This window comes from Chelmon rostratus, chromosome 2 (assembly GCF_017976325.1).
Source record: "Chelmon rostratus isolate fCheRos1 chromosome 2, fCheRos1.pri, whole genome shotgun sequence".
In the NCBI taxonomy this organism is placed as follows: Eukaryota; Metazoa; Chordata; class Actinopteri; order Chaetodontiformes; family Chaetodontidae; genus Chelmon; species Chelmon rostratus.
Genome location: NC_055659.1, coordinates 519,707 through 541,674, shown reverse-complemented (window position 1 = coordinate 541,674; position 21,968 = coordinate 519,707). Strand labels below are relative to the sequence as shown.

At 46.5% G+C, this 21,968-nt stretch overlaps 1 protein-coding gene across 2 annotated transcripts in view; it reads right to left on the bottom strand.

The window, feature by feature from the left end:
* LOC121614608 (E3 ubiquitin-protein ligase RNF123) overlaps positions 1-21,968 on the bottom strand; it is an 86,925-nt gene that overhangs the window by 37,955 nt on the left and 27,002 nt on the right. For both annotated transcript variants that reach the window (XR_006007237.1, XM_041948583.1), the window contains exons 32-36: positions 17,314-17,453; positions 15,919-15,975; positions 15,497-15,628; positions 15,305-15,380; positions 15,040-15,124 (exon numbers count right to left, since the gene is read on the bottom strand). Coding sequence is in view for 1 of the 2 variants with exons in the window: in XM_041948583.1 (XP_041804517.1) it covers positions 15,040-15,124; positions 15,305-15,380; positions 15,497-15,628; positions 15,919-15,975; positions 17,314-17,453 (490 nt within the window). In the remaining variant the exon portion in view is untranslated. The remainder of the gene's footprint in view (positions 1-15,039; positions 15,125-15,304; positions 15,381-15,496; positions 15,629-15,918; positions 15,976-17,313; positions 17,454-21,968) is intronic.

Genomic DNA, 21,968 nt, shown 5'->3' with positions numbered 1-21,968 from the left:
TTCCTCTGTGTTCTTGTGGATGAAGGTGCACAAAACAGCAACAAATACAGAAACACACATCTTATTCTACGTGAAACCAAATCAGCTCATCTTCACATTAATGTTGTCCAAAATCTCATTTCTGAGCATCTAATGAGACAAATTTATCCAGATAATGACACAAACTGCAAATAAACTTTGATGATCGGAGCAGGACCAGAGACGACACTCTACACCCTCCATATCTGTCATTCACTAAAAAAAACTGACAGTTGGTTTTTAAAAAGTTCATCTTATTTGTGTGAAATCTCAAATCCCCCCATATCATGTGTTGAAGTATAACATCTAAAGACTGTTTCCACATCTGGTTTATCATAGTTGATGTGCAAAGTGGGCCTGAGAGCTCACTGAGCTCTGAGGGAAAAGGAGGATATTTTGCTTTTATTTTAGCTAAACTGATGTCAGAGCTAATTTTAAACACACCAATGCAGCAAGTGCATCAACCTTTCATTAAGTTTTGACACCAACAAACATCCAAACACACATTTCAGAGCAAAGCGTCCCGCTGACAGAAGCTCTTCATGCTGCTGGTTGATATATTTATTATTCTTATTCTCCAGAGATGATTTCAGACTGTCGTTCTACCCAGAGAACGTCCTCAGCAAACCTCAAAAACACCTTCAGATCAATTATTCCTTCTTATGTATGAAGTTATTATCTGCAGTAGGTGTTTGTTTGAATCAATGTGTGTGTGTGTGTGTGTGTGTGTGTGTGTGTGTGTGTTGCACCACATCAACGTATTATTTAACATGAAGGTTCGATACTGTCGTGATACTTTCCAGTAATTATATATGCGTGTGTGTGCGTGTGCATGTGCGTGTGCGTGTGCTGATGGAGTCACTTTAACGTGCTGATGGTCAGGCCTGAATGATGTAATGCTAGCATGCTAGCCGTCGTGTGCTGTGTTTGCTCTCTCGGAGCCAGAACAGAGGATCTGAAGATGAAAACAAGCTTCACAGGAATAAGAAATGTGCACGTGAGCAGCGACTGTAACGCCACCACGAATCAACAAGCTCTCACAGACGACAGGCTTTCCAGCAAATACTCAGAAATATGAGAACACAAACACAAAAGAGCACGTTAGCATAACTACAGCTTAGCTTCGGAGCAGACGCAGTGTGAGCTCACTGCGATACGAGCAGAGGAAGTGAACATAAAATCCCCTCGAAGCTTCTTTTAAAGTCTCTTACACACACAAACAAACAGGAAGAACAAATGAGACAAACAACAGCTTCAATTCAACATGAAACACGAACAGAAACACACAGCATGAAAAGAAAAAGAAAAGCTCATTAAATTCAACCGATTCAAGTCATTGATCAAGAGTTCATACCGAGCCTGGTGTGTGTGTGTGTGTGTGTAGTGAACTCTCTCTCTGCACCTTAAGCCGTATCATTGGCTTGTTTTGTGCTCCAGTGGAAACACGTCCACCTTCCCCTGACGAGTTTCCACTTCATGATCTGAAGTTAATCACAGATTCTATGTTGATTGAAACTGATCAATACGTCTTTCAGTCCTGATTAATCGAGAAAAACAAACTGAAACACAGAGGGCGCGCGCGCGCGCGCACACACACACACACACACACACACACACACACACACACACACACACACACACACACACACACACACACACACACACACACACGGGTCATTAATCTCCCTCCACGGCGGCCCTGTTCATTTCCTGTGTTGCCTTCGTGCTATTATTCAAATCAACACGATACCACTGAACGTCAGAGATTCTCTGCAGCCATAAATTAGCGCAGAACTCGCGGCTCGTCATGCAGATCCTGTCATGTGGTTCACACACTGAGGAGCCGGCAGACAGAGAGCAACAGCCCGCACGAGGGGACGAGGCTTAAAAGGCAGAGATATGGAGGGAGGGGGATCACCTACTGCAGGAGGATCAGTCACAAGATGTATCGCAGAGAACAAACAAAGAACCGCTCGGAGGATGACCCCCCCCCGATCAGAGGCAAAGGTGACATCTCCTTATCCACTCATCCAGTGTGACTTCACTTCCTGAGGAGATCCTGAATTAACCTGTGATCCGGTGATCTGAGCCTCCATGAGGACACTGCTAACAGGAGATGCTAACAGCTGAATCCATAGTAACATTATACTTCCTGTTTACATGCCCCAAGGCACTATGGGAAGTATAGCTCCAAAGCTTGGATCATGATGATCCCGCCCGCTCTCTCTCTCCGTTCATTGATACTGTAGAAACACACTAAAGCTCATCTTCAGCTTCTGTATCTGTGATGCTTCACGTGGGAAATAAGCAGCAGCAATCAGCCAATCATTGACCTTCATCTCTTCAAAAAACCAGACTGGAAGGTGAACTGATGACCATGATGACCGAGTCGTTGGAGGATATCTGAGAGCAGACTGTCCCTCTGGACTGGACTTTTATCAGGAGCGTTCTCGAGGTCATCAGAAAGGACGTGTGATGCTGTTTCATGGTCACAGAAAAAAAGCTTTTCTCATTTGGTCCAACAGACTGGGGGGTCAGCTGCTCTTCAGGAGGAGGTTTCCTTCTCATCAGCACCACAGCTGAAAGGGTTAATGGATGGGAGTGAAGGGCTGATCTCACTCTGATGCACTTACATGAAATGGAGGGCAGAGCGGCCATCAAACATTCATGAGGTCTTCCCTCATGTTAAAACGGTTGGACAGTCAACCAACCAATCAAAGGCAGCGAAGAGGTATGAAGACAACAGTGAGTTTAAAGCTAACAGAACATGTTGAGGTGATGTTACCAACCATCAAACTGCTCGAATCCTTCTATTCCTCAAACACTTCTACGTCATTAAAGGGGTGGGTGCCGAGGACCGGCCTTAAGCTGCTACCTGGTCCTGATTGGTCAGAACCACCACCAGCTCCCGCAGCATTCGGTGCATCTGAATGTCATTGATTGTTGGTTTAATGTCCCTCTGTGTGTTCATTAGTGCACTGAAACTAACTGTAGCTAACTAAAGCTAAGCTAAAACATAACGAGCGCTGTGTAAAACAGCTAATGATGGAAATGCTGAAAAATAACTAACGAGTCACAAACAAACGACAGTTGACGGTTCGGAGGAGGAGGAGTCTGCGTGACGTGAACTTCATCAACACAACAAGCTGCTCACGAGCCACGACAGCACAGCGCTTGTCACAGTCCTGACAGCAGCTCGTCCTCGAGGACGTCCACAGTCGACTGCACCGAAGTACAATGGAGGCCTGAAAGTGTATTTCACACCAACACATATGCAGACGCCCACTCAAAGCCATCAAAGCCTGAAACTCGAAGCGTGCACAGCACAGAGGAAACATCCAAAGGTCGACGAATGTGTGACCTGCTGAAGGTTTTTCTTCACAAATCCCAGATAAACGGTCTCGACGCCACGTACGAGCTCACAGAAACACATTTCTCTGACTGCCGGTTGAAGAAGGCCGAGGTCAGAAAACAAGTCTGAGCGAGACAAAAGGAACAATAACAGAAAGTCAGAGGAAGAACATCAGTGAGTGTTCATACAGTAAACTGTTATCGTTGGCCACGTCTTAAACAGAAACTCCACCGACTGGAAATCAAACTGGACCAGCAGCTACATAACAACCTGTACATCCAGTGGAGAGTCAGCTGGTCTTGAGCTGGTCTCTGCAGGTTTCTGGTTTAAGAACTTCCTAAAGGATCCATGAAGGTATACCTCAGGGGTCCGTTCTAGAGCCACAGCTCTTTACATTAATCAGATCGTTTCTCTGTAAAACATCGTTATTGTGCAGGAGAACAAATTAATCTGACGCCTGATTCAGGCTGAATACGAGCAGAGATGTTCGCGCTGATGAAGATGAAGGTCGTCACTCGACACTCGTATGAAATGAATGACGTCAGCTGACAGCAGCGCAGAACAGAAAGGGTGAAAAACTGCTGGTTTTATTTCATTTTAATGCTGTTTGATTGATATTTTCAACATGAGACAATTAGCTTCTCATTCACTGCAACATGAGATCAACCAGCCGATTTTCAGTTCTGTCAGTAATCTGAAGATTCACAGTTCTCAAAGTTATCTGCTTCGGATGGCTCATCCAGGCCACATCCTGCAGAAACAGACTGAAATCCACACGGTCCACGGTCCTGTCAGGATCTATATGCAGCTTCACAGCGTCTGCATGGACCGAAACAGTTCGACAGACTCATGTTGTCATCAGTCATCAGATCCTGACTCTGAAAGTTTCAGGTATTCGGCCAGAACGCCGATTTAGCACAAGCGAGCAGTGTTTTAGTCCTGAGCCTGTAAAGCAGGAAACTTAATCACCACAACAGGACGGACGACTGAACCTGAACAAACTTCCAGCCTCCATTAAGAAGGAATCCTGATCTGATGCTCTCTCCTCTCCACTAAAACGTGTCTCACCAATTATTCATGAAAACCACAGAGTAAATAAAAGCAGCAGAGGAAATCTCCCCGTAGCTCAGCTTCTTCCTCCCACTGCACGCCAACAGACTGCTGACCGGTACGACGGTGTCAACACTTCAATCATTTATGGTGGAAAAGATGCGAAACCAGTTCTAGAAGAGATATGAAAAGCTTTTATCTGTGTCATGTTTAAATAATGCTGCAGCTGATTCTGTCTCAAACAAAGACTGATATACTGTTCTTATAGGAACAGAAAGTTCAGGCTCACTGCTTTCAAAGCTCCTGAAAACGTCTTCATCCATCCTCCATCGCTAATTCTGGAGAGTAATCTGTGTGGGCGAGGTGATCAGATCTGATCAAACTGATTGAAATGCTTCACGAGAGTTTTGGAATAGAACGCTGCTTTAAATACATGATCCTTTATGTTTTTAATTATGACTTAATAATTATTTTTCATGATTTTCTGACATGAAACCATCAATCAGCAGATTAATCAATGATTAACATAATCATCAATACATCCACACCTCTATACAGCAGTTCAGGAGCTGTTTCCAAGGCCTTAATTAGTCTTTATGAGGAAGTAGAAGAAAAAGAAAGAAAGAAAAACAGGAGCACAGGAATCATTATTTCATTGTGAGTGATTCCTGCCGGCCGCTGCAGCCGAGCAGTGAATCAAATACTCGTCAAATCACGTGAAGTGGACGTGATCAGAGCCCAGAGCTCATTTATTCAGCATGTTAGCTGTGTTTCTGGCTCCATCTGTGAGATACGCCGCAGAGCCAAGTTCCCGTTGTCGTGCCAGAGACTCTTCAGCGTTTCTGTCCATCATCTGATCATGTGTCCTTCATACATGAGCACACGTGTCAGCTGCTGCGATTTTAGCCTTTTATGACACGTTTGAGACGACGAGGACTTTCAATTAGAAAAACGTCTTTAAGGCCACTGAGACGAAGCCTCGAGACGATCAGAGTTCTAATGTAACGAGTCTATTAACACATTAAAGTGGCCATAATGTCTATTTTTATCACACGTGTTGGAGTCGCTGGTCGAGAATCATCAGCTGAAGCTGCAGCTTCGGCTTCAGCAGCTTCATCGACACTTTCAGCTCGTTTATCCGTCAGACGCGACTTCTCTGTTTCCAGAGAAGAAGCAGTGAAAAGCCTCAGATCACGCCCTGCTGAGCAGCAGACAGACTCAGCCACAGACGAGCTGGTGAGCACAGAGAAGCATTTAGCAGCTAAAGAGCCGGAGGAGACCAAACACAGAGCTCAAAGAGAGAGAGTGCTGGACTGACGTTCGTCAGGCGACACAAACACGACTCATCGATCATCATGTTGTTCCGGAGCTGCTGGAGGTGATGATGTGTGAATGTTGATTTTAAAACTGAACACTAGTGGACACAAACAGTTAGTGCAGCTTTAAACGACTCGTTCATCTACAGAAAGTGAATCTGCAAACATTTTGCTAAACGTTTGATCACTAACGTCATTTTTCCGGCAACAACAGCGAGACATGGTCCTTCTGGACCGCTGGTCAGACGTCACCAGACCAAACCAATCGAGTGAGAACATTCTGGTTGTGGGCTGCACACATCGACCACATGGAGTCGCCCGCGGTGACGTGTGACACACAAGTTCAGAATGTCTTTAATATTTATGTCCATTTAAAAAGTGTATAACTGAACCGTAATAATCTGTCAGTCATTCATTCTGTCTTCTTCTACCCCTCCTCCCCCATTTCCCTCTGCCCCCCCATTCTACATGCTTTATAATCCTCAACAACCTGAACCTTCCTCTCCCTCCACCTCCTCCTCCTCTGTTATCCTTCCGCCCCTCAGATCTATCCATCAAACCTCTACTCTGTGCTCCAGCCCAAAAACTTCTCCCCGTCCCTCTGACTCTCCACCAGCTGTGAATCCGTCTTTCCTTCGTCTGACTCTCTGACCTCTCGCCCTTTATATGTCCCTCTGTTCCTTCCTCCCATCCTCCACCTTTCATCTTCTCCCCCCGCTGTCTTCTGTCCATCTTATTTTCCTCAGAACTTCCTCTTCATTCTGACCATCGGTGTCCCCCACCTTCCTATCTGTCGTTTCCACGGTAACAGAAGACCACCAGGAAGACGGGAAATCAGCTTCAGCACCAGCAATGACACACACACACACACACACACACACACACACACACACACACATACATTGATCAGTGTGTGTGAACTCAGATCCTTGCTGCTGTGGGGTGATGGTGCTACAGGCTGCACCCCCACGCTGCTGTAGTTCTTCAGTCAGGACCAGATGAGTCCACTAAAGGTTCACCAGGTGTGTTTGTTGAGTCTTCCTGATGTGTGCAGACGCATGCTAATCACTGTTAGCTTCTCAGCACGTAGAGTCAAAGACGGTGCCCCATTCATTCCTCACAGTCTACTGACACCTCCACCTTCTGCGACCCACAGAGCACGCTCAGTGACGACTTCCTGTGGCCGAGCCAGCTGACTTCCTGTTGGCTCCGCACACACACACCAATGGGATCAAATCATTGAAGCTCAAGGCTCTTCTGGACTTTCCTCACATTACTGGACAGAATGGATCAAAGTCTGATGAGTCCATTTACAGACCCTCCTCATCAATCAAAGGATCAATCAACCAATCACCAGGAAACAAATCTAGACAGTCACACACGTGTGTGTGTGTGTGTGTGTGTGTGTGTGTGTGTGTGTGTGTGTGTGTGCGCATGAGAGAAACTGTATATTATTGCACTGATCAGATGAACACACAGAAATACTGAAAACAAACCAGTGAATGAATTCAAGTGAATAAATGCATGAACTGTATCTGTAGTTCAAAGTCAATGTGATCAGAATGTAACTGCTGAATATGATGATCAATAAATGAAACTGTGTCACAACACAGTGAACAGCTTTAACACTTTTACCTGTTCAGGTAAGTTCAGCCATCGAGCACGCTGTGAAGATGCAAACAAGATGTTCACCATCTTAGTTCAGCATGCTAACATTTGCTACTTAGCTAAACAAAATAGTAGATGGTTTACACGACGAGTGCTGCGAACAGAGCGCAGGAACTAAAGAGAACACAGAGCGGCAGCCTGAAGAACAGCTGCAGATCAGGAACACAGGAACATGTTAGCTTGTTATTTCAGTCTCAGGTTGGAAAACACAGCCCGCTGCTGACCACGCAAACATGCTGCGACGGTGGAGCATTAAACCTGCAGAGGAGAGGGTGGAGCGTGACTGAAATGAAACTGCACTGTTGTGTCATTAAATGTGTTGAGAGCATCAGTTCGTGTCGTGGCTCGTTCTTCTGTCACGTGTCACAACACTGACGAATCAAATCCAACCACGTGAATAATGCAAACGACCTTCAGGCATCACATGGCTGTGTTGCTATGGTGACAGGCATGTTAGTCACGGTGTGCGGCTGTAAACTGTATGTTTAAGCCAGAGAAGCTTAGAGAGTGGCTGCGTCAGTCTGGGTTTGAGCTGAATCAGAATCAGCTTCAGGTCAAACTGATGCTGAGGCGTCATAACGAGACGACAGCGAGCAGGTGAGCACGAGCTTCAGGTGAGTCTGGAATCACCCCCCTCCCTTTGTAACAGACCCTGAACAGGTGAAACTCAAAGCTCACACAGTTAATCAGCATCAGTTTCTTCTGCTCGTGTTTCTTAGCTGAAGGACTTTTGATGAAAACATGCTCTCAGTATCGCGTCTCACGTCTGCTGCACCGCCTCGACCACAGAGGGAAACATCCCTGAAAACATTTACCCTCCCAGACTCTGCGGGACACGATCACTCGCTGAAAGACAATCCTCCAGCTGAGAGGGATCAGCAGCCATCGCACAGAGCAATAAAACTCACAGCAGGCCGGGATGTGTGATGGAGGAAAACAACATCCCCAGAGCCCAGGCCTCTCACGGTCCAAAGCTGCTAAGCTAATTAGCCCCGGTCTCAATCTAATCTGTGGATGGCTGCGAGCCGCTCCTGATGTCTTTCAGCCCGAGGTAATGGACAATAATTAGCACCATTGATTTTCTACAATGTGGAGGGGCGGGGGGGCGGAGGGCTGATAATAGTCCTGATGTGAACAGAGAGAGGAGATGGAGACATGATGAACAGATGAATCTGCTGCATATCACCGTTCACAGCCTCAGTGACTGCAGGGACTGCAGGTGGGAGAGAGGAGGAGGAGGAGGGACGGAAAGAGAAGACGATGAAGCCACTGAGAAGAAGAGATGGAGGAGCCACAGATGAGTCCGAGCTGCGGGTGGAGGCGAATAAGCCCCCGCGACTGTGGTGGAGCGACGTTACTGTACAACACTGTGACATATGTCAGGAAATCTGTCCAGATATTCAGGAGGAGGAAACAGTCTGCAGCTGCAGCCTCAGACAGGAAGTCAGACGCAGGCGAGCTAACATGTTTCCTGCAGCCGTCTCTTTGTGAGGGTTGGGCCTGGGGGGAACATTTACAGCCGATTGGTCCTTTAAGACATCCTCTGCAGCCTGACACCGCGCCTCAGTTCCTCCTGGTCTGCTTCAGTCAGCTCCGTTTCATCCAATCTGCACTTTCAGACGAGCTTTGGTTGCGTTGGTTCACCCTGAACAACAGCTAATAAATAATTTAGTTTGATTACAATCCAGTGACAGAATGATTGGTTTCTCTTTGATTGATTTTTTATTTCCCATCTAATGTTGCTGTGAGACCAACATTTGTCATGTTTTTGCATCACCTGGAGACCTTCCTCTTGAATCCAGCTGGTTGTGGGGGTTTACTGGAGCTCCAGAAAGCTGAAACATCACCTCTCTGATTTATTACATCCGAACACTTCAACACCCACGAGTGGCCAAAAGCTATTAGTAAGACAGGCTGCATGTGAGCTGCATTAGGACATGAAATCAGTCCAGGACACAGCTGGAGGATGTTCAGAGGACGAGTGCCGATCAATTACTCCACCGGCAGCACGATGGTGCAGGAAGAAACGAGATGAAACACCAACAAACCAAGTCAGCGTGTTGCAAACATGTCCTAAAAACAGCTGTGGCCTTCCTCACAGCGCAGTCTTCATGTTCCACTTTGTCTTCACGTCACAGAAACACGACGCTGAAACAGTGGACCAGCGGTCAGAGAGGACGAGCTAACAGAGACCAGCAGGTTCACCGTCAGACCTGCAGCTACAGATCTCTGCTCGGTTCTTTGTCCTCATGCTGGACAGAAGCTCCTGTCTCTGTTCACTCTGCACTTCTCTGGACTCTTACTTTAAGTTAACTTCATCATTGTTATTTCTAAATACTAGCTTTGATCAATTTGCTTGATTAAAGACCATCTGAAGGAATGTGTGATGTTTGTAAAGTTTCATTTTATTTATTGAGAGAAAGTCACGCGTCACTTTTCGTCCATCTGTTCCAGTGACAAAGACAAACGTCCACAGCAGACAGCAGCAGGAGAGGCGACGGACCGGCCGCCGGGGAGGAAGGAACAAATGAACGAGGTGTAAGGAATGGACGATCTGATGGACGGGCCCAGCAGTGCATGCTGGGAAAGCCATGCTAACTATGCTAATACGAGGCGAGCTACTTCATCATCCGGCGACCGATGCACGAGTTCATGGCGTTGGTGCGTGACTTCCTGTCACAGAACATCCAGTCTGAAGTGAAGTGAAAGATGGAAATGTTCAGGATCCTCAGAGTGAAACAGACCGAAGCTCATCGATGAGTCGTCAAAGCTTCGAAACTTCAGCAGAACTTTCTGCTTTCGTTCTTCTCTCACAATAAAAAGTACAAATGTCAGAAAAGTGCGAGTCGTGAAAACATGTGAGCGAGTCTAAGACTACCTGACGCATCATAGTAATAAATAAAAACGTCTCTGTTCCAGTCAGCAAAGCCCATAAAAAGGTTTTTAAAGAGTGAGATATGGACGAGCAGCTGATCATTACCATCAACACAAAGACGGCCTGCTGGTCAATAAAAACCATTACGTGTGGACGCCATAATGGGAGCAATAAGGTGCAGCAGCGGCCTTGATGGAATTCGATCATGTGGCCGGCCTGAAGTGATGAGACCAACACTGCCGTCTGGTCAGGAACATAAAGAACGATGCTGTTATCACTTGAAGGCCATAAACTGAGGCTTCCCGTCACTTCCCCCTGAGAAGTTTGGAAGAATGTTGTTGCCTTCAACAACACTGCCGTCATCTGCTGCCGGCTTATTGGAGGTTTCCAGCAGCAGCCCAAAGAGGACGCGTCCAAAGAGGACGCAGTCTTTGTCCATTTTGTCTCAAAGCTCTGGAACAAATTACCAACAGGCACCAGGAAGCAGATTTAAAAGAAAGCTAAAAACTGATCTTCAGTGTCCTGATACAGGCCTCAAACTTTGTGCTTCACCAATTAAAGCTGCACTAACTGATGTTTCTGTCCACTAGTTTCAGTTTTAAACTCAACATTACTGCATCTTTAAGTAGATGTGCTGAACTCGTTACCAAACACACTTTAAAGATGAACTGTAGCCTCATGACACGCTCAAACCAGCAGCTGACACCTCATGTGTGCTGCAGACAGAAAGCTGAGGGGGCTGCGACCGGGGGGGGTCACGACCACAGCGAACTGACGAGCAGCATGTGAGTAAGTTTGTCATTTCTTGTTTGATGGCGTTCAGTGTTGTGACTGATGCTGTCAGCAGCTCTTATTGAATCTGTGTGTTAGTGGACGTATGTCTTCACGACATCCGTCCTCCGTATGCGAGGGATCAGCTGTGATCCCTGCGCAGCTGCTGCTGACAGAGATCGCTCGATCACACTCGATAATCTGTGAATCACTGCGTGGCTCTACCAGCGTGGCCACGGCGAGGCTAGCGAAGACGAGGAGGAGAATGACAAACTGCTGAGTCACACATATTAACCGGCGAGGGAGAGCGGGAGGCGATCAATCAACGTCCCGACGCCGCGACCGGAGGACACAGTGGAATGCTAACACGGGCCGAGCAGAACGCCGTTAGCTGATGATCACGTGACGCAGCCGATGGCGAAGCTGATAAACCGACCGACACGTCACAGGATGCTGACGGCAGGAAACTGCACCACAGAGGGGTGGAGGTTTCCTTCAGCCTCAAGCTCTCTCATACACGATGGAGTCAGGAAACATCAGCGAGTACTCAGAGTTGTCACTGTGTGCCAGTACTGATACAGTGAAAATGCTACAAGTACACTACAAGTACAGCGTTCCTGTTTTTCATCATATCTAATGTTTAATATTCCTGCTGCATTAATGTGGATGCTGCATTTTACTGCTGCAGATGTTTCAGGTTGAGCTCATTTGAACTACTTTATATCCTGTTGGCTGGTTTAATCTGCAGCGATGCATCATAATCTGTAAGATCGTCATATGTACTCATTACTGGAGATACGTGGTTTTCACAAGCTGATGACATCACATCAATCTGCACTCTGGATTCCTGCTGTGTGTTCATGCATGTGACAAAGCGATCAATAAGTCCACGGAGTGAAAACAAAGCTGTTCAGGAACAACAGAAACATTTATCAGCTCTGACTGAGACTGAACTACTGTGTCAGTCTGCTGTGAGGGTCTGGACTCAGAGACCAGGACCTGCCTGTGAGACCAGGACCCAGCGTGAGCGTTCCAAACATTCACAACTACATTAACTCTGCTGCTTCTTGCAGTGACTCGCAGTGACTCGATGTGACTCGCAGTGACTCGCTGTGTCTTGCAGTGACTCTGTGTCTCTCTGTGACTCACTGTGTCTCTCTGTGACTCCCTGTGACTCGCTGTGTCTTGCAGTGTCTCACAGTGACTCATTCTGTCTCGCAGTGACTCTCTGTGTCTTGCAGTGACTCACTGTGTCTCTCTGTGTGACGCGCAGTGACTCTGTGTCTCACAGTGACTCGCTGTGTCTCTCTGTGACTCCCTGTGACTCGCTGTGTCTTGCAGTGTCTCGCAGTGACTAACAGTGACTCACTGTGACTCGCTGTGTCTTGCAGTGTCTCGCAGTGACTCACTGTGTCTGTGTGACTCGCAGTGTCTTGCAGTGTCTCGCAGTGACTCGTTCTGTCTCGCAGTGACTCTCTGTGTCTCGCAGTGACTCACTGTGTCTCTCTGTGTGACGCGCAGTGACTCTGTGTCTCACAGTGGCTCGCTGTGTCTCGCAGTGACTCTGTGTCTCTCAGTGACTCACTGTGTCTCTCTGTGTGACGCGCAGTGACTCTGTGTCTCACAGTGTCTTGCAGTGTGTCACAGTGACTCGCTGTGTCTCCCAGTGACTCTGTGTCTCTCTGTGTTACTCGCTCGATTTCTGTGAGGAACCAGCTGAGACAGTGAGGAAAACATGTCCCCATTGGACTCCAACAGAATCTGAGTTCTTATAGAGATCAATAAGTCCTGAGGAAATCAATGAGCTGTGACTCCCTCTTCTCAACCCCTCAGCTTTTCCTGTCATGCTTTTATTTCATGGCCTCATCCCCATCTGTTTTTAACACATTTATTAATTCACACGTTATTTTGATTGTTTCTAGTTTATTTCTCTTTTCTTTGACTGTGTGTGTGTGTGTGTGTGTGTGTGTGCGTGTGTGTGCGCAAGCTGCTGCATCTGTGTGCCCACCCACACACAAATAAAGTTTTATTGAACTAAAGAGGGCAAACGTAATTCTTCAGAGATAATTATCCAGTTAACCACGGGGTCAGTCGACCTTCAGCTGCTTCAGGACTCTTTAATCCATATAATCCTCCACACAAGCACACAGTGGACACACTTTAAAGTACGGTGGCCTGAAGGGGCCCTCTCCCACGACTGTTACAACAAGCTTCTCACCACCGTTCAACGCTGATCCACAAACAGACCTTCACAGAGTCCTTCGCTCTGTCGCAGGTGATACTCAGGACTGAAACTCTGTTCAGAGAGACCTGCTGATGCATCGACACCTGACACACAGCAATATGTTCTCTGTTAGCTAACACACAGGAACATGTTCTCTGTTAGCTAACACACAGCAACATGTTCTCTGTTAGCTAACACACAGCAACATGTTCTCTGTTAACTAACACACAGCAACATGTTCTCTGTTAGCTAACACACAGCAACATGTTCTCTGCTAGCTAACACACAGCAACATGTTCTCTGTCAGCTAACACACAGCAACATGTTCTCTGTCAGCTAACACACAGCAACATGTTCCCTGTTAGCTAACACACAGCAACATGTTCTCTGTCAGCTAACACACAGCAACATGTTCTCTGACAGTGAACACAAAGCAACATGTTCTCTGTCAGCTAACACACAGCAACATGTTCTCTGTCAGCTAACACACAGCAACATGTTCTCTGTCAGCTAACACACAGCAACATGTTCCCTGTTAGCTAACACAGCAACATGTTCTCTGTCAGCTAACACACAGCAACATGTTCTCTGTCAGCTAACACACAGCAACATGTTCTCTGACAGTGAACACAAAGCAACATGTTCTCTGTCAGCTAACACACAGCAACATGTTCTCTGTTAACTAACACACAGCAACATGTTCTCTGTTAGCGAACACACAGCAACATGTTCTCTGTTAGCTAACACACATGTTCTGTCAGCTAACACACAGCAACATGTTCTCTGTTAGCGAACACAAAGCAACATGTTCTCTGTTAGCTAACACACATGTTCTGTCAGCTAACACACAGCAACATGTTCTCTGTTAGCGAACACACAGCAACATGTTCTCTGTCAGCTAACACACAGCAACATGTTCTCTGTCAGCTAACACACATGTTCTGTCAGCTAACACACAGCAACATGTTCTCTGTCAGCTAACACACAGCAACATGTTCTCTGTTAGCTAACACACATGTTCTGTCAGCTAACACACAGCAACATGTTCTCTGTTAGCGAACACACAGCAACATGTTCTCTGTCAGCTAACACACATGTTCTGTCAGCTAACACACAGCAACATGTTCTTTGTCAGCTAACACACAGCAACATGTTCTCTGTCAGCTAACACACATGTTCTCTGTCAGCTAACACACAGCAACATGTTCTCTGTTAACTAACACACAGCAACATGTTCTCTGTCAGCGAACACACAGCAACATGTTCTCTGTCAGCTAACACACAGCAACATGTTCTCTGTCAGCTAACACACAGCAACATGTTCTCTGTTAGCTAACACACAGCAACATGTTAGCTGACCCACAGTTGAACGCCTGCACTGAGGAACAAACAACAAACCACAAAGCTGCAGCCGAAGATAGTAGTTGGAGATCACGTGATCTCGTTCAGACCAGAACTGATGGCAGCCTCCGAGCCGTGAGTGCGACCTCCTGAGAGTCACAGCCAGACCGGCGCTGACAGACTGACAGACTGTTTCCTGGAGGTCCTGAACTGAAGCTGAACTCTTCACTTTAACCGTGTCGCCGATGGACAGACTGAAAACACACCTGGATGTTTGATTCACGTTTCTATTCACTGCCGGATCGTGGACGGACAGGTGTGACCATCACTAAACTGACAGCGAGGACGTGAACAAGCAGGCAACAGGTGCATTATGGGTAAACATCTAGATGACAGTCAAACACACCAAAAGGAAACATCTTACCCCTGTCTGTGCCCGTCCACCAGGATCCGGACCAGGATCCCTGTCACAGCTACCAGGATGGGGTAGTGGTCTACACTCTCCAGACCTGCACGCACACACACGCACATGCACGCACACACACACACACACACACACACACACACACACACACACACACACACACACACACACACACATCAGTTGAGAGGACATTACATAGATGAGACTGTAGGAGTGTGAGAGAGTGTGTGTGTGTGTGTGTGTGTGTGCGCGCGTGCGTGCGTACCTGGCAGTCTCAGGTTGACCACTCTATCGAACAGGTTCTTCTCTGCTGTCACTCTGTTTAACACCTGGTTCAGCAGCTGCAGGAAACGATCGAACACTGATCAGTTTTCTTCTTCTGTTGCTGTTGTTGCAGTTGCTCTCTCTCTCTCTCTCTCAACTTTTTTTTTTTTTTACAAGCAGAACGTTTCCTCACCTGAGCCAATCGTCTGAGGAGCAGCTCTGCAGAGGGGCGGGACCAGTCCAGGAAGATCTCTGGCACCAGAGTGACCGTCATCTCCAGCACTCGCAGCAGGCTGACCGACAGGTCGAAGCAGGTCGCGCACACCTGGAACAAGGTTTAACAAGGTGAAGCTACAGGTCAGCTGATCTGCAGGAGGCAGGTGAGCCTCAACACATTCATCCACAGGTGACCCTAAGCTTCACCTGACCTGGACCTTTAAGAACCGGAGAGCTGTAGGATTTGTTTTACAAAGCAGAAGCTTGACGGCATCAGTTCAGCAGAAGAAGCTGAAGCGAAGCATCGGTACTGATGAAGACTCGTATCCAGCAGCAGAGCTATGACTTCAGAGTCAGACAGCTGATGTCACAGGGTCACGTGACAGGATGTGTGATTACCTTCAGCTGACGAGTGTCCACAAAGTTTCTCTCCGGACGTTCTGCAGCCTGCTGGATCTGATGGACAGAAGAGAGAAGGACAGGTGACGAAGATGAAGGAGAGGAGAAAAAACAAAGACGAAAGAAAATCCACATTAATCTGAACAGTCGTCACAAAAACACAAGAAAGGCTGAAAAAACACGTTCTACAACTTCTGCTGTCCCGTCCTCGTTTACAGGCAGAGGTTGACCTGATGGTGGCGCTAGACAAAAAGATCAAATAAGTTATTTCAGTTAATCCTGAGGGGAACATCAAGACAGACACACAGATATGAGACAGCCACACAGAGAGACAGACAGAGAGACAGACAGACAGACGAGTGGACAGACAGACATGTAGACAGACAGACAGAAAGACAGACTGCTAGCGAGGACAGAGACAAAGCTGTCTCTTTTAGGAGTGAAATGCTGTGAAAGGTTTTTCTATCAAACTGCTGAGCTGGAATCAGCAGATCTCCACGCAGGAACCAATCAGAAGACAAAGTGCAGATGATTGACAGCGAGTTACTGAGTCATGTCATCAGAGGGAACAAACACAACCGCCCCTCTATGCTGTCCTCTAACACTGAGACTGAGCGCTGCCCCTGCAGACCCGACTGTCAGCTGCTGAACCTTTCTGCTCTGCTTTCAGGAGACCTGATGACTGAAGGACCTTGGACCTCATGGAGGGCCGTGCTGCAGGTCCTGTGTCAGTTTTTCTGTTTCCTCTCTCTCCTGTCCATCATTCAACAGAGCAGCAGCCATAAATCAACTCACATCCCCTGAGATCCACTGCAGGTTTGGAAACACTGCTTCTCCTGAGCTCAGTACACAGGTGTGCGGTTTCAGCTGATTCAGTGTAACGGAGTTAAAGTAGTGGTATGATTCCACTTGCCATTTTAATAACACATACACACATACACATTTAGGTTGTCCAAGGGTCATTGAAGGCAGCAGCCCTGCTACCTGGTGTAGTGCAACCCGGAGGATAGCAACAGTTGCACCTCGCCGTCCTCTGGGTATGTATGAACACCAGGAGCTCCGCTGTTTGTCCATATTAAACTTGGTTTTTGTTGTTAAATGTGTACTTTAATTTATGTTTGCTCTCATAATGGTTGAGCACGTTCCTTTTTTTTATAAAAAGTTGACGTAATTTTCTTTTGTTTTCTTTTGTGTTAGTTAATTGGTTTTCCCTCGTTTTTATTTCAGACCGGAATGTGTGTGTGTGTGCGCGCGCCGCTGCGACGGGGACTGACTATATATATGTGTGTTTCATAAACCAGGACCAATAATGCCGTGTCTGGATGCCAACTGAAATGAGTCTGTGGTGATCATATTAACACAACGCAAGAGTATGACGTGAACATGCGGGCTCACCTCTTGGATCATGCCGATGAACTCGGAGAAAGCCCAGTTGAGCTGGTTCAGGACGCTGTTGAGGAACGAGGCGGCCATGTCTTTGTCCGTGCTCAGCAGCTCCGCCATGTGTCTCTGCAGCAGCAGCGACGGACACGGCTCTGAACCAATCGGACGAGGGAAGAGGAAGAAGGTGAGCCGCAGCGGAGGCAGAGGACAGAGGACAGAGGACGGAGACATGATTTTAACAGCATGTTTTTACTCCTCAGAGGAGCAGCAGGTAAGAGAACTGGAGCTGGAGAAAGACTGAACCAGGACTGAAACATATCAGTGACAACACCAGAACAGCTAGTCCTGAGGTAGGAACAGGAGAACAATGTAAAAACTGTTCTGATGAAGATCAATCGATCAATAGTGTCTGTTATCAGTCAGTTGTCTGTCTGTCTGTCTGTCAGTTGTCTGTCAGCTGTCTGTCAGTTGTCTGTCAGCTGTCTGTCAGCTGTCTGTCTGTCTGTCAGCTGTCTGTCTGTCAGTTGTCTGTCAGTTGTCTGTCTTTCAGCTGTCTGTCTGTCTGTCTGTCTGTCTGTCTGTCTGTCAGCTGTCTGTCAGTTGTCTGTCTGTCTGCTGTCTGTCTGTCTGCTGTCTGTCTGTCAGCTGTCTGTCTGTCAGTTGTCTGTCTGTCAGTTGTCTGTCTGTCTGCTGTCTGTCAGTTGTCTGTCTGTCAGTTGTCTGTCTGTCTGTCTGTCTGTCTGCTGTCTGTCTGTCAGTTGTCTGTCTGTCAGTTGTCTGTCTGTCAGCTGTCTGTCAGCTGTCTGTCTGTCAGTTGTCTGTCTGTCAGTTGTCAGTCTGTCAGCTGTCTGTCAGCTGTCTGTCTGTCTGCTGTCTGTCTGTTAGTTGTCTGTCTGTTAGTTGTCTGTCTGTCAGCTGTCTGTCTGTCAGTTGTCTGTCTGTCAGCTGTCTGTCAGCTGTCTGTCTGTCAGTTGTCTGTCTGTCAGTTGTCTGTCTGTCAGCTGTCTGTCTTGCCTCTGTGTGTGATGCAGTTGGTTCCTTTACAAACATTCACATTTAGTTTCGCAGTGATTCTGGAACATCTGTTCAGGACTGCAGATGTTAGTTCCCTTTAATTAAAACAACAAACACATAAACAGATGTGACCAATGAGACGAGACTTTAAGAGTCACAACAGCAGAGAAGACGTTTACAGCAGGTCACCATCCTCATCATTCTGAGACACAAGGGACAAGAAGGAGGACAACAAAGACGATCAGGAAACACAGGACAGGTGAGAGGAACAGGATTAACAGGAGCAGAGAGGGCGACAAGCAGGAAGGGAACACAGAGAGGAGGAGGAGGAGGAGGAAGACAAACAGTGTGTGGAGAGGAAAAGGGAAAGCTCTCCAGTGGGAGACGTGATGGGAACACTGGAGTCAAGTGTTCATTAAGTCTAATAATCCCAGCTTGTCCTCTCTGTCCTCCGCCGACAGCTTCCCACAAGAATCAAACGTCTCTGAAGCCTGAAAGACGGTTTATTATCTGAAAGGTCAAACTGCTGCTGAAGGAACGACCTCTGGAACCTTCATCACTTCATGATACCTCATACTGCAACACAGTCACCTCACAGCTGTAGTAACTGATGAGCAGGTAAATCTACTCAGTTACATTCTCCCAGCACAGGCCTTCACCTCACTCTTTACATTCATCTGTAACCTCATTTTGACATTTGGATGGAAAACCAGGGGATCTACTGCTGAAGCTTGTTTAAGTGACATCTCAACAGAATCTTCTCGTTAATTATTCATTTAACGATCTGAATCCTCCTCTGAGGGTCAGTGGGGGTTTATTTAGCAGCGACAACGCTCGTCCTCTCGGGTCAGCAGACAGCAGCTTCCTGCACTCGGACTGAACCATTCACATGTACATTTCATGAACTAGAAAACAGACAGATAACATGTGTGTTGATTATGGGATGTCGTACGTTAACTGGTCATCATTACATCTACCAACTACCTGATGAGGCTGAGGCTGTGTGAGACTGAGCTCCGAACAAAGCCGACCGCTGTGATCAAAAGAGCAAAAATAAATGAAGACAGCCAAACAAAAACGGGGAGATGGAAAAGAACTTACTTTGGAAACTAGCAATGGACAGATCCCCTGAAAGACATGCAAATGAGAAGGCACACAGATGAAAGTCAATTATCATGCAGGAAGCAGAAAATCACGATTAAGTGGAAAAGAAGCAGAGGAGCAGAAAGAGGTCGATGACACAGAAAACATGCTTCACACCAAACCAAGGCCTGAGTCCCCCGCCCAGATCAGCGTCTTTATCATCTCTGTGCCTACAAAAACATGTTGTTCAGGTCGTGGCGTGGTTAGCCTAGCTTAGCATAAAGACTGAATATTTTCATTTTTTCTCTAATGGTGTGCTAGTTTTCTCAAAAATAAGTCAATTTACAACAAATTTATCAACATAAATATTTGTATTTATATTCATGAAATCTAAATTCATATTCATATTTAATGTATTTTGGCTACTTATCTTTACATTGAGGCCATTTACTATATTTATCACTTCAAACTATGTATAATATCCGTATTAGCAGTGAAATCCTTGATTTGAGGTGCCAGAGCTGTAAATAAGCAGCTGAACGCCAGCATCTTCAACATTTCAATGGCTTTGAATCCTGCCATGCCCCAAACTAACTGGAGACGAGGTGGCTGATCTTTGAATCTGTTTCCTGAAGTCACAGCGGTTAAAACACAGAAGACGAGCTCACGGCCTGCTGATTTAAAGCAGAAAACATCTTCCTGTGGATTATCATCGTGTTCTGGACTAAATATCTTTACTGCAGTGGATCTTCTGGACCTTCGTGGATGTTTTATTGATCTGTGGATCACTGACAGACGTCATCGGTGAGTTGCCTCAGTTTTATAAACGCTCGTTTGTCTGCTGTTGGCGTTTCTTCGGTTGTGATTGTATCTTGAAGTGGTTTGAATGAAGACGTTCTGGAGAATCTCAGCGTTCTATTGGTGGATAATATGAGTGGAAACGTGAACGCAGCGTTTGTGTTAATAGAATTACGCGAAACATGGTCGTTAGTCAGAATGCTAAGGGGAAACTGGTGGAAACCAGTAGCCATTCTGGTTCCGGTGTGACCTTGACGTTCCCGTAATGAGAGCAGCTCACTGCTCCAAGCTTAGCGGACCTTACTGGAAGATTCAGCTGCATGTCATCAGCATAAAGTGATGTTGTGATGAGGTGCCATGATGATAATAATATCCAAAGGGAGCAAGCAGAGGGAAAATAAAACAGGACCGAGGATTGACCCTTGAGGTACTTCAAAAAATATATATGATGCTACAGCAGCTGGTTAGTTTAGCTTAGCATGAAGAAGCATGAAGGGAAACAGCTAGCCTGGCTCTGTCCAAAGGGAATAAAACCCACCTACCAGCTCCTCTGAAGCTCACTCGTTAACACTCGTTATATCTTGTAATAGTTGAGGCCACATGAGGCCTGTGAAACAGTGATTTGTTGTTTTTAGACTCAGGTTTGTGTGCAGATTGAAGAAAGGTTAGAGAGAAACTTTGGTTCTGATTCGTTTGTCTGTAGAATGTCAGTTTTATCATGGTAAAATTACAATGAAAACTACTTTCTAATTACTTCTAAAAACACATGATTGAATAATGAGCATTCAGGCGTGATGTGTCGAAATGACTTCAGTCCAACACAACATCAACTTCTTCCTACAGAGATCAATCAGATCAACGAGTGTCGAAACTGGAGGAAACCAACAAACAGGTTCCTGAGACACAGAGAGACACACACAGAGAGACACTAAGACACACAGAGAGAGACACTGAGACACAGAGACACAGAGACACACACAGAGACACACACAGAGACACAGAGACACACACAGAGAGACACACAGAGAGACACTAAGACACACAGAGAGAGACACTGAGACACAGAGACACACAGAGACACACAGAGACACAGAGAGAGACACTGAGACACACACAGAGACACAGAGACACAGAGAGACACAGAGAGACACAGAGAGAGACACAGAGACACACACAGAGACACAGAGACACAGAGACACACACAGAGACACAGAGACACAGAGAGAGACACAGAGACACACACAGAGACACAGAGACACAGAGAGACACACAGAGACACAGAGAGAGACACTGAGACACAGAGACACAGAAAGAAACACACAGAGACACACAGAGACGCAGAGACACAGAGAGACACAGAGAGAGACAGAGACACAGACACACACACACACACACACAGTCTCACACTCACACACAGAAACACAGAGACACACAAAGAGACACAGAGACACACACAGAGACACACAGTCTCACACACACACACACACAGAGACACACACACACACACACAAACACACACACACAGAGACACAGAGTCTCTCACACACACACACAGACACACACACACACAGAGACACAGAGTCTCTCACACACACACACAGACACACACACACACACACTCTTCCACACAGTTAATTAGAGTCATAAATCAAACGAGGCGTAGGTAAAATGAAGCGGGTGCAGACAGGAAGTCACGGCCTCGATTTATTTATGGAAATCCCTGAAAGAAAACAAGGATCAAACCTGAACGAGTGGATGGACAGAAAGGACAA